The 12959-nt window shown below is 38.0% G+C and overlaps 1 protein-coding gene across 2 annotated transcripts in view; it reads right to left on the bottom strand.

Moving 5' to 3' along the window:
* LOC110027609 (putative dihydroflavonol 4-reductase) overlaps positions 1–12959 on the bottom strand; it is a 27295-nt gene that overhangs the window by 5036 nt on the left and 9300 nt on the right. Inside the window, exons 2-3 of one of the 2 annotated variants that reach the window (XM_020729111.1) lie at positions 12589–12717; positions 12156–12320 (exon numbers count right to left, since the gene is read on the bottom strand). In XM_020729111.1, coding sequence (XP_020584770.1) covers positions 12156–12320; positions 12589–12717 — 294 coding nt within the window. The remainder of the gene's footprint in view (positions 1–12155; positions 12321–12588; positions 12718–12959) is intronic. The other variant, XM_020729112.1, reaches the window with a different exon arrangement.

The following is a 12959-nucleotide window of genomic DNA, read 5'->3' on the forward strand; positions in this document are numbered from 1 at the left end:
TTTCCAACCTGGTTAACAAGTTCAAATTCACTCTCATTGGGAAGTTCTAACCGGGACATCCTAAAATGGAAATCATTCGAAAGGCTTTTGAAGATCTCAAACTATTGAGACTTTGGAAAGTTGGGTTCTTTGATGGGAGACATGTGATGATACAATTATCTAAAGTGGAAGACTGCCAAAATATTTTCCAAAAAGTTTATGACAATAAATGGAAAATATATGAAATTGCTTAAGCGGTCTCCTGAATTTGACCCTAGCCAACAACCACCTATAGTTCCAATCTGGTTTAAACTATCTGTCATAAAGTTGCACTACTTCAATCACCAAGTGTTCTATTCTTTTGGAATTGCACTAGGGAGACTTGTGAAATTGGATACACTCACTTCAATTTAACCAGGCTTTCGGTTGCAAAAATTCTTGTTGAAAGGGATATCACCCTCCCTGATGTGGACGAAATATGGCTTGGTACTGCCCACAATGGGTATTGACAGCCAATAGTTGCAGAACAAAGACCCTACTACTGCAATCGTTGTAAATTGTTTGGGCACACCCCTGTCAAATGCTTCAGGTTTCACCCACATTTGAGATTGGCAGGTCCTAACATCATCTGTGTGGAGGAAAATATAGCAGACACTGTTAATCTTCCAGAAATGTTGAAAGAGAATTTAACTCATAAGGCTACTCACCAACCAGATCAGCAACTTCCGCCTACTGTTGTTGAGGCAGTCATCTGTGTGGAGGAAAATATAGCAGACACTGTTAATCTTCCAGAAATGTTGAAAGAGAATTTAACTCATAAGGCTACTCACCAACCAGATCAGCAACTTCCGCCTACTGTTGTTGAGGCAGATCTTCCTCAAATCACAAATACTATGAATTTTGTTATATCAGATGCTAGTCGAAGTGTCTTAAAACAACCTATTGCGAGAGAAGAGGGTACTCAAGTTCTGGAGGAGTGTCAGGATCAAGGTGTGCTGCAGGCTGAGTCGGATCAGCGGCTTACCTCCATCGAAGGTCCACCTATTATTTAGACAGGATTACCTCTGGCAGATGATTGGAAGGTTTACAAATCTAGGAAGAAGAAAAAAGGAATGCAATATCTCAGTAATTCTCAGGATGACTGTCTTAAATTTTCCAGCAGAAGCCCACATCTCAGTATATTGTTGAACTCCCTCCCTAGGTCCAAGGAAAGGGGAAGCGGTATATCCACCGACTACACTCACCATGATTAGGAGTTAGGAGTTGTTTTTTTTTTTTTGTTATATTTTTTGGGATTACTTGTAGTTGTAATCCATGTAAGTGGGTTATTTGTACCACTCACTAAAACATTTGTATCATCTCTTTTATATTAATGAATTTTGTTTTTTCTATATATATATATATTGATGCGGGGTCGAAGGACTTGCTGATCCAAACCTTCCAAGAGCATCCAAATGTCTTTGCTTGGTCAGCTGCGGAGATGCAGAGATACCGATCGAAATCACCAGCCACTCGACTAAACGTCAACCTTGCAACCCGACCAATGAAGCAAAAGATAAAGTCTTCAACTATGACCTTGACCTGACCAAATTGAGAGGAGATGCAAAAGCTCCAACAAGCCAGCTACATCTATGAGGTGCGGTACACAACTTGGGAGTCGAACGTGATGATGGTGCAGAAGTTGAACGACAAGTTGAGAATGTGCATAGACTTCACCAATCTAAACAATGTCTGCCTCAAAGACAGCTACCCACTGTCAAGGATTGACGTGTTGATGGACTCAAAGGTCAACCACTCCTTCATGAGCTTCATGGACGCTTTTTAGGCTACCAATAAATCAAGATGCACCCAGTTGATATGAAAAAAATAGCCTTCATCACTAGTAAATGTGTGTTTTGTTACAACATAATGTACTTTGGGCTTAAACATGCTGGAGCGACCTACCAGCATCTCATGAATCTAATTTTTTCTTAGCAAAATGAGAAATATATTAGTGTATATGGATGGTATATTGGTTAAAAGTAGCTCAGCTAAACCACACGTAAATGACTTAAAAGAAACATTTTAAATGCTCAGAAAATAAAGCATGAGACTGAATTCACTCAAACGCACTTTCGAAGCGTCCACAGAAAAACTTTTTGGCTATCTCTTGGCTCCGAAGGAATAAAGACCAATTCAAAGAAAATAAGGCATTGTTGAACAAGTATTCTTCTCGAAACATGAAAAAAATATAGAAGCTAACTAGTCATATCAAAGGTCTGAGCTTATTCATCTCTAAATCCAGCGAAGAGTGCGCAGCATTCTTCAAGACGCTAATGAAAGTAAAGAACTTCGAATGGTCGAATGAGTGTCAGCAAGCCTTCAAGAAGTTGAAGGATTCCTTATCATCGCCACCACTTTTCCAAAGTCCAAAACCGAACAAAATACTCTCCTTATATTTAGAAGTCGGGACTAAAGTCATCAACTCAATGTTAATACGAGAGGAACAGGGGAAACAATTCTTGATCTACTACACCAGATCGTCCATTGAGTAGCCGAACTCGGGTACCTGATCATGAAGACCTTTGCTCTTATTGTTTCAGTTGGTAGTCGCCGACCACACTTCCAAACTCATTCGATCTGAGTTATTTTTGACCATCCTCTCAAATCTATTCTCACTTGACCTGAGCATTCTGAGCGGCTCCTCAAGTAAGCGGTATAACTCAACAAGTTTGACATCTCCTACATGACTGTGATTAAGGCGCAGGCAGTAGTGGCCTTCTTGACAGACATTTCAAAGAACCGAGGGCCGAATGAAGGAGCAGCTACCGACAGCCAGACATTAACCTTACACTTCGATAGAGCTTCTAACCGGATAGGGGCGGGACTTGGTCTCGCTCTGAGCAGCCCGACCAAAGAAAACTTTTACTACTCAGTCGTAATGTAGTTCGAGGTCACAAACCATTGAGGCTAAATACGAGGCATTGATGCCTGGACTACACTTTGCCTATGAGATGGGTGTCCGACTCCTGGTGAAGTCAGATTCACATCTGGTGAATCAGGTGAACGGAGAATTCGAGGTCAGAGACAAAATCATGGCTAAATACCTAAACAAAGCAAAAATAGAAGTTAAGAGGTATGTACATTTCAAAAACGAGCACACTACTAGGGAAAATAATCAAATTACAGAACTTCTATCCAAGTTCCTCCACTTGGGTGAAGGGACAACTTAAAGGTTGATCCGATCGGCTATTGAAGAACCAGAACCAATAGACGTCAAGATCGAAAGAGTTAAGAGATTGATGGATCCTACATCCATTATCTGGAAAATAGGAAGTTTGCAAAAGAGATCACCGACGCGAGAAGATTCAAATACAAAGCGGCTCAATATCTTTTCATCAAAGGGAAGTTTTTTCGAAATTCAGCAACTTTCATATATTTAAGGTGCATAGGGGAGAACGAGACAGAAGTATCCTCCGAGGAAACACTTTGCAGTGTGCAGGAGTCACTCCGGAGAAGAAATCTTGGCACATAGAGTTCAGCGACATGGGTACTTCTGGCCAACACTACTGAAGAATGCAGAGTTCTCTAAAAATGTTAGTGGTGCTAAAAGTACGGGTTATTACAGAACCAGTCGTCTCATAAGCTAAAACTGATCGCCAGCCCTTAGCCCTTCGTTGTCTAGGGGTTCGAGATACTTGGGTCGTTTCCACTATTAAAGAGTCAAATGCAAGTTCCTCCTTGTCGCCGTGGAGTACTTTTCCAAGTGGATCAAATAAAAAGTGCTCTCACGGATTACAACAAAAGCATCTGAAACTTCATTTGGATAGATTTTATCTGTCAGTATGAACTACCATTGGTCATCATTACATATAGCGAGGAGATGCTACTAGTCGAATATCAACATCGATCGTGTAGACTCCATTCATGTTGTCGAACGGAATGGAGGCGATGCTACTAGTCGAATATAATCACCACTGCAAGAGGATCGTGATAGCCTCAACGTTCGATGAAAATTTAACCAACTGACGGGAGGCCAATGACGAAAGGGTCATGCTTGGGCTTGACTTAATCGAAGAAAAACGAACCAAATCAACTCCCCAATAAGAGGTAAGAAAAAAAAGAATGCCATGTTGCTACAACAAGCACATTTGAGAGAAAACGTTCACTCTCGAGGACCTTTTATTAAAGAAGGTTGATCCTGCTGCTCGATAGCAGTCGATCGGCAAAATAGATCAAACCTAGACCGGCCTATTCATCATCAACCAAAGAGTCTTCGTTGTAACATACACTCAAGGCCTACATAGGGAAAAAGAGTCAATCAGACATGAAGCAGAGACAACCTCAAAAATCATTTCCCTAGAAAAATTTTGTATCAACATGTCAAAAAATAACGAAGGATTTTTCGTTCCAAAAATTAGTAATTTTCATAAAAAAAATATTAAAAAACAGGACTTGGCAAATTGTACATATAAAATCCCTAGTTCAAATAATACTCGGGAAACTCAAGAAGTCTACACGAATCAATAGTAGGAAAATACTTGGCCAATACTCGGGGAACTTGAGCCCGAGTAGCAAAATCGACAACAACATGAAATGTCTGATCAGTGGGAACACCAAATGTCGACAACAAGAACACAATGCACGATCGGCACAACACACAAAAAGCCAACCTACAGCCCTCATACATCATAAAAAACCTGTCTCCAAACTCGAATCAAATCAAGCTCTGGAGGTGATCTCATGCCCATTAGTAACAAGCTCTGTGGTGGGTGCCGAGCAAATCACCCCAGAAGCTAGTTCTGGCATACCCCTGCAAAAGTAGTGACCAGATTCACTTAATAAGTCTGACAAAAGGTGCAGCACTGTCTGATGTGGCGACTCGATCGAGCAAACAAGGCAAACATGTAAGACCAGAGTGGGCGATAAACACATCAAAATTAATCAATATTTTAAACAAAAACTAATTGGTCAATCGATACAGACATTCATCGCAAACAACCGTCACAATTAAAGAGAAAATGTAATCAGGTAAAAAATTACGGAACTGAGGTATAAAGCGACAAATAAAACTTATATTTCATTAGTTACAAATTTTTTTTATACAATGTGTTTGCTTTACAAAATGTTTAAAGAACAAAATAATATAAGTGCAAGAAAAAAGAAAAGAACATCAGGCGTTCGACGATTCTCAATCACCTTTAGCATTTTCCTCCTTGGTCTTCTCCTCAGTATTTTCTTCCCCCTCATCTTTTGCAGGAAAGAGAGCCCTCCACCTTCTCATCCTCCTCCAAATCAGAGAGGAGCTTGTCAAATTCTTCAAGGGACGCCACTTCAGATCGACAGGGTCGTGCTTCACAAACTGATCGATGACCGAGGAGGTGCCGATTTGAAGCTGTCAAGAAAGCTCATCGATATGCTACTTCTCGGTCACCATCGACGTCACCATGTCTTTCAGCATCTGGTTTTCTTTCTGAAGGGCCGACAGCCTCTCCTCGTGATCATGCATCTCTGACTCCCTCTCAGCCACAGACATCTCGCAACCTTTGCTTGACCAATGGCCTCGACCCACTTCATCTCTGCTTGGTCAAGGGCCATTGACCGGAAGTGGGCAACCTCCCAAGCCATGACACGGCAGCGGTCAGACAGTTAGTACAGATCTGAGCAATCGAGGGCCTTCGGTAACCCCTCAAAACCACATAAACAAATCATCTCCAAGAGATTTGAAGGACAATCAGATGTCAGTGGAGTGCTATCAGAGCACCAATCCTCCCTCCTATCAAGCATCCTGAAATTCCCCACGGAATTGGACTACACCATTATTCCTTCCTCATGTGAGGGAATCCACTTAGGTGAAGATCCCTTCCTTTTTATCTTAGAGAACAGGGGAGGCGTAGACTTCTAGTCAGAAGCAGGAGCCCTTCCCTCTCGGTGGACGTCATCCCAGGTTCGCGGCGGGCCTAAAATCCGATCTCAATCAGGGTAATTGGAGATGCTCGTCTAGTCTCACCCCTTGTCTTCAAATCTATAAAAAGCATATCAGTCGGCCTAGGGGGTAGTTGACCCTATCTTTGCCCTTTTCGCGGAAGCGTCTTCAACAGAACCGCTCGACACTAATGCACAAGGTGCCATGGAAGACTCCTCACGACGAACGCCCGAAGTACTAGCACTTAGCAAAGAAGATTTAGTTTTGCATTTGATGATTGTCAAATCACCCGTAGAAACTTGTCGAACGATTAGAGTGCTTTGAAAAGTAGAAAAGAAAAACTCTGCAGCTTCAGTGTTTGCTCGCGCAGAGACAATTCAAGAAACCAACTGATCAGCAACAACTCAGCCGTAGGTCGGACAGCTACCATTACAGCCTAAGAGAGGGCAGCCTTCCCTGGGGGATTCTACTCAGCAGCACGGACGACAGCAGCTCTCTCTGGCAACCACTTCGGCATTAGAAACCTCCCAGAGTTCCTTCGTCATCGATCCGCACTTCTCCAGCCAAAGTAAATGGTTAAGTAGCTCCACCTCGAGATGTTGGAAAGTGGACAAGCATTGGCCCTTGATCAACCCCATGAGCTCAAAGGTGTCTAGGAAGAGTCTTCCCCTTTTTCAAAGTACCTTTAGACGAAAGTACACGGATTCTCCGGTTACCAACACAAGAGTTGACCATAAATCACATTTTTCGGTCCTTGATTTTATTCTCAAAACCCAACAATTCAAATATGCAGCCTGCAGAGAACTGTATGTAACCATCTTGGTCGATCTTGAAGGTGAACATGTGGCTAAATAGATCTTCTGTCAAACAGAAAATCTCCATCTGCCTTTAGAAGATCACATGTCATTATCATCGTTGTGGATTTAGGCAGCACTTGGGCATGGAATAACATAGTATCAATTGAAGATCGACTGAAGTTCCTTGTAAAGTGGCAACTAAAGGCCGCACTCAAACTGATCCCTATATAAAATGAGATCCGACCAAGGTTGTATGTCGTCCGATCATGAGATCCGACCAAGGGTCAACATATCTACCCTTTTTGTTGGCGGCAATGGAGCGAAACAACAACCCCACCTGATCCTTTTGATCGGGCGCCTTTCTCTTCTTCACCGCCTTGTTCCGCTTCTCTCCTTCCAAATTCCTCCTCTCCTCGGCCTTCATTTTGCCAAAAGTCTATAAGTAGGTTGCCCTGTCAAAAGCATTGGATCTTGCCACCTTAGAACTTATTGTTGCTCCGTCCGTAAAGGCACACTCGAAGTCCAACTAGTGCAAAATCAAGGGAGAAAAGTGAAAGAAATGAAAAGTCTAGGTCTTTCGCATCCTATTTACAGAAACAGGAGGCACGAAAAACCTGAGAGTTCAATTATTGAGTCATTGCAGTCATAAATAAGATTACTTTTTGCATTAAATTCCTGTTTTTATCACAACGCTACTTTCAAGAAGCAAGAGAATTATGAAGCTAAATATGTGCACAAAAAAGTACTCGCACGAATGTCAAGAAAATCTAACAACACAGAAAGGACAACACGTGTCAATGGAGAGTCCGCCGATAGGAGATTCGGGGGTCCATGCATTCAACCGAAAGCATCAAGATCATAGTTAAACAAGGCAACCAAGCAGCCCAAACCCGAGCAGTTCGACCGGTCGCCAAATACAGGAGAACCTACGGACATCCCCTTGATAGAACTAACCCAAGGGGAAAAGCTAACCCCTCGGGTCTTGCAATTCCCTCAAAGGTATTCAGCAGCCACCCTGAATGCCATCAAGAGTCAGCAAGGCGAATCTCAGCCATCCCCCGAAATCTCCTCGTCCAAGGGCGGCCCCCAATTGGATTAAGGTGATTCGCCGTCTACCCGATAGCCTAGCTCTGCCCAACCAATAGAAACCTCCTTGTCAAGGATTGAGGGTCGACGACCAGACCTGATCAACCGATCGACCACTTGACCCGAGACAATCTCACAGACATTTTACCAGCAAGAATATAGCCAACATGCGGCATCAAACCTAGCCAATCGGCAGTCATCAGACCAAGTAGACCGACGGGTCTTTCTAGCTTAGCCGACCGAAAGCGTTTATCAATGGACTCCATAATCTAGCCACCCGAGCCTTAAAACCAACAGGTACTAGGCCCACGTATGCAAAATACATGTAATGACCCACACGAGCCCCAATAAAGCATAAGAAAATATGTAAATTCACACAAGATTCCTCTTTTCTCTATAAATAGAATATCATTCATGAGTAAAAGGTGACACACTTCCTCCAAATTACTATACATTTCTCTGTATATCTCTCTTTCTCTCTCATGTCTTACACTCTAATTCTTAGGTGTGATTCACAAACAAATCAGGATCCAACAATATATACATAACCATGACTAAGTGAGCCGCCCAATCTATATGATGTAGTAAGACCCAAACTTTAGGCATCTCTTTACATATAAAGGGTGGAGTAAATAAGGCACCTTATATCAAAAACTATTTAGGTGTGATCCTCTACAAACGATCGTAGAATAGAAAGAGTCCATAGCTCACGAACCAAAAATGTCGATCCTCTACATACAAGAAATGGTGTCAACTGGCTTAAGCCAATAGGAACTTTTAAGACTCAATATTCAACCTGAAAATAGAGTAGATAAAACCCCATACCCCAATAATTATTTGTGGCCCAATCCTCTATGTGGCTGAAGTAAAGTTGGTAGGGATTGTATCCCAAAAAATTTCAAAGCTCAATCCTTTATACATGAGTGATATCATTGACAAAAACAAATACAATAAAAGAAAATTACCATATGTCAAAAAAAATAAGCAGCATAAGCAAGACTTGCAATACAACTTCAAATGACAAAGAAAACACTAAATACTACTCATATTAGAAAAATAATTACAAGCAAAAGACAAATTTTAAGTAGATTCACGCCAACCATTGCAGACATTCATCATCTCAATCTAAATGTAAATATGCTTTTAAGGCCAAATTGAGGCCAACAAATTCACCCATCCACAGTCTCTTTTTCAAACCAATCATAAACAAATCAAATCATAACTTGTTAATTTACATCAAAAACTCAAGGCAAATACTTAACATAGCTTCTAACTCTTATAACGGCCATTGTTACTACAATCATATATGAAGGGGTTACCAAAACCAGTGAAGCTACCTACTACAAATCAAATAAGTAATGGACTATAAATTCTCGATGGCACGCAAAATTCTTATAAGATAACCAAAGGGAGTCAATATCCATACAAATCTTAAATGTTCAACATGCAAGGTCTTCGAGGGTCAACCGATCTAATCAACCATAAAGCATCAAACTTTAAAGGTCATGCAAGAATAAATTTTAAGTTTGCAATACCTCTGTAAATTGAGTTAAAAGTGAAACAGTGAGCAGCTTATCAACTTAAGGCCAGACAGAATAATGATGGCCGAGCTTTCACAGTTTTTGACAATCTACCCTACCAATAAGCCAAAACATAGTCATGTAAGGTAAGCCCCAATTGACACTTGATGGTCGAGCTAATGTTTTAAAACTTCTCTAGTTTAGCAAGTCATGGAAAGTCAAACCAAAATAAAGGGTTTTTAGTAATTTAAGAAGTCTATGGTTTAGATGACAATGTCAATCTAATAGGATCTCAACTTTAAATCTTAGGGCTTCATATAAAAAATCAATCTTTCAAATACAAGGCAAATACTACAAGGTAGTTCTCCTGATGATGGACGTGTTAGCATCAATTTCAACTTGATGGGATTGTATAATAAAAATTCCCACAACTTCCAATGCATTCAGGCTCTTTCCTTTCAAAGTTAGGCATATTTAAAGTAAAATTATAATAACCAAATTGAGCTTTATTCAAACCTACCCTTGGAAAAAAAATAATAAATTAAACAATAAATATATATATATATATACCAAAAAAATCATGAAAGAACAAACCATTTGGTACATATACTTAGCCACTCATCCATCCTATACACCATTTTACCAAGGACTTCAAATTTAAGCTTAACTAAAGCTCACGAAAAACTAATATCATATCAAGTGAGTCCATATTGTTACATTTAAAATCTCACAAAAATAAAAACATTGTACATACACATTGATCAGGTGGTCAAACTGATTACAATGTCACTATTATATTATAAGTACAACCTAAACTCGAATACTATGCAATGGCTAAGTCTATGAGTATATGAGTTATAAGACACATGAAAGGACATGAAACCCTTAATTAACCATGATTGACTTAAAATAAGTCCCCCATAGGCTAATTTTCCTTCAAGTCTATAAGATCTCCTAAAATAATGCAACATATGATTATTTACAAGAATCTTTCAATTTCATTGGATCGACAATCTATGTTGACTAAATACATTAAGATTCACGAAAAATTGATATTATAAAAACATAACCATAGAGGATTATACCTATGATAAATCCTCAAATTAAGTTTTAAAATTCTCTCAAAAAGACAAAATAGTTGGATATAAATCCGCCTTCTAAAAATTCAACCTATAACAGCTTGAATATTCAACAAGAAAACTAGGCAGGAATTTTCTAAGTACAAAATGATCATGCAATCATAAATTCTAATACCAATTTGATCCAAAGATTGTTTAAGGTTAGGGCTCCCAATGCAGCTAGAATAATACTAAAATCATGCAAGAAAACATATAAATCATATATCATAGACCACAAAATAAGGCAACAAATCCTTTTTTAAATGAAATAACAACTATGAAAATTAGAATGCAAATTATAATGTAATGATCGAGTAAATTCAGAGAGTTCTACAAAAAAACTGAACTATGAAAAAACAGTGAGCAATTCTAAATGAAATGCAACATTGAATTTCAAGCTATCAAATTTGTACTAAATCAAGAACACCGATAAGATAATAACAAGTTATGTAGAAGAAATCATATGAAGGGAAGAAGTTATCAGAGTAAAGATACAATGCCTTGCGAGTAAAGCCATACTCAAGCCAAATTGAGTATATCATAAATTGAACTTTGCTTATTAATATTATATGTTGTTCATATTCAACTCGAGCTCAAGCCAAGCTTTCACTTATATGTTCATACTTGACCTGCTTATTTTTGAAATAATTGTTCTTGGTTTGTACTTGATAGTCTTGACTTTTTATTTTATTGGACGAGTACTTTAGCAAGTTAATAAAAAATTTAAAATTTTGAATGAGAATTTGACATTTTATACAAAGTTACTAGCAAATAATTTATAAATATAAGAAAATAAGCAATCAAATAAGTTTTGAATCAGTATTTAAGTAATTTACACCAATTAATTAAGATAATATATAAATTAAAAGTAAATTCTCTTGCAATCAAATAATATAAGAAAAATGCTATCAAACTAATTCATTGAAGTAAAGAAATAGGAAGGAATTACATCAGATTAATATGACGATTGTTTTTAAATTATTAAATGTTAATATTAAAAATATAATTTAAAAAATTTTAGTTATTTAAATTTTATTTAAATAAAATATCATATAACTAAGGATCATTTAACAAGTTACTTATTAAACAACAAACAAGTTTGTTCGTAAACTTAAATAAACAAGTTGTCTCATGTTTATGTTTGGTTCAATTAATCTTCGTGTTTTTAAGAAATGTCTAAAATTATTTTTACTGATTTGAACAAACTTGATCGAGTACAAATCGAGCCAGTTCGAGTTAATCATCAAAATGCATTGGCTCATTTTCAGCCCTACTTGTGAGGGTACAAAGAGACCTTATCCCACATAATCTCATTTGTATAACGGTAAAAGAAATTACAAATCTAACTTGAACACAAAATTAAAACTCAAAAAAAAAATTATGTTCATTCCATGATATCAAATTGCATGCCTCAAAACATCTATTATAGACACCTCATACCTAACTTAGTAAGTGTGATTGGTACATGATCAGCTTCGAAAGTTATAAATAATCTGAATATTCAAGTTGATAACCGAATAACAAATCCAAAGTTTGGTATTTACTTTGAATTTTAAAATTCCAATGAAAATCATTAATTCCATCTTTACAAAACCACAACCACTCTTCAGACATTTCAAAATAGTCCCATATTATATGCCAAATCAAAGTGCTTTGCTGAGCTCGAAGATAATATGCATGAATCGTATGTTTAGTTTATTTCCATACTCCCATAGCTCAATGTGCTAGAAAAAAAAAAGATAGACCTTACTATATGTGCAAGAATATTTCCAGTTGTAAGCCTTCCTGATCCATAGATGACTCCTGGATAAAGAAGAACAATAGGAGCACCATTAGTAGCAGCATCCAATGCAATCTTGTCTGCAATGACCTTCGATTTCTCATATTCGGTGCAAAATAGCTTGCCTTGATGGACCTGTAATGCTAAGGATGGTAAGCAACTATCTCATTTGGGAGAATCATGAGGGAAAAGTATTAAAAAAAATAAAAACATTTATGAATATAGCTATCAAAAGGCATAGATGCGGAGGGCAACTTTGAACTATAGCATATATTGGTCGAGAGACTATCATAATAGAAAAGGATAAAAGTACTTCTCAAAGAAAGTCGACAAGAAAAAAAGCCTTCTTGATCAAAATATTACATGAAACAATATTAAAAGAATAAAAATATAATTTCCTCACCTGTTGCTCATCTGCAACATAGCCATCAGTGAAGCCAAGAGCAAAAAAGGATGATGTATATATTATTTTCTTGATTGTCTTTGTCTCTTTGGATGCCTGTAAAATGTTTCTTAAGCCACCCACATTTACCTGAAAAGGTCAATGTTATAATAGCCATAATTATATTAAGAAAGAAAATATCTTTATTACCATCAGAACGTATGGAAAGAGACAACCCACAAATATAAATCAAGAAAAACCAAAATTACGTAGAAAATCCTAGACATGAAAAATCACAGAAGAAGGAGAAAAATTCTCTATCTCAAAAAAAGAAGAGTCACAAGTAGATAGATTTTATAATTCGGCATCTCATATATATATATATATATATA

Source organism: Phalaenopsis equestris, unplaced genomic scaffold (genome assembly GCF_001263595.1).
Source record: "Phalaenopsis equestris unplaced genomic scaffold, ASM126359v1 Scaffold000428, whole genome shotgun sequence".
NCBI classification, from domain to species: domain Eukaryota; kingdom Viridiplantae; phylum Streptophyta; class Magnoliopsida; order Asparagales; family Orchidaceae; genus Phalaenopsis; species Phalaenopsis equestris.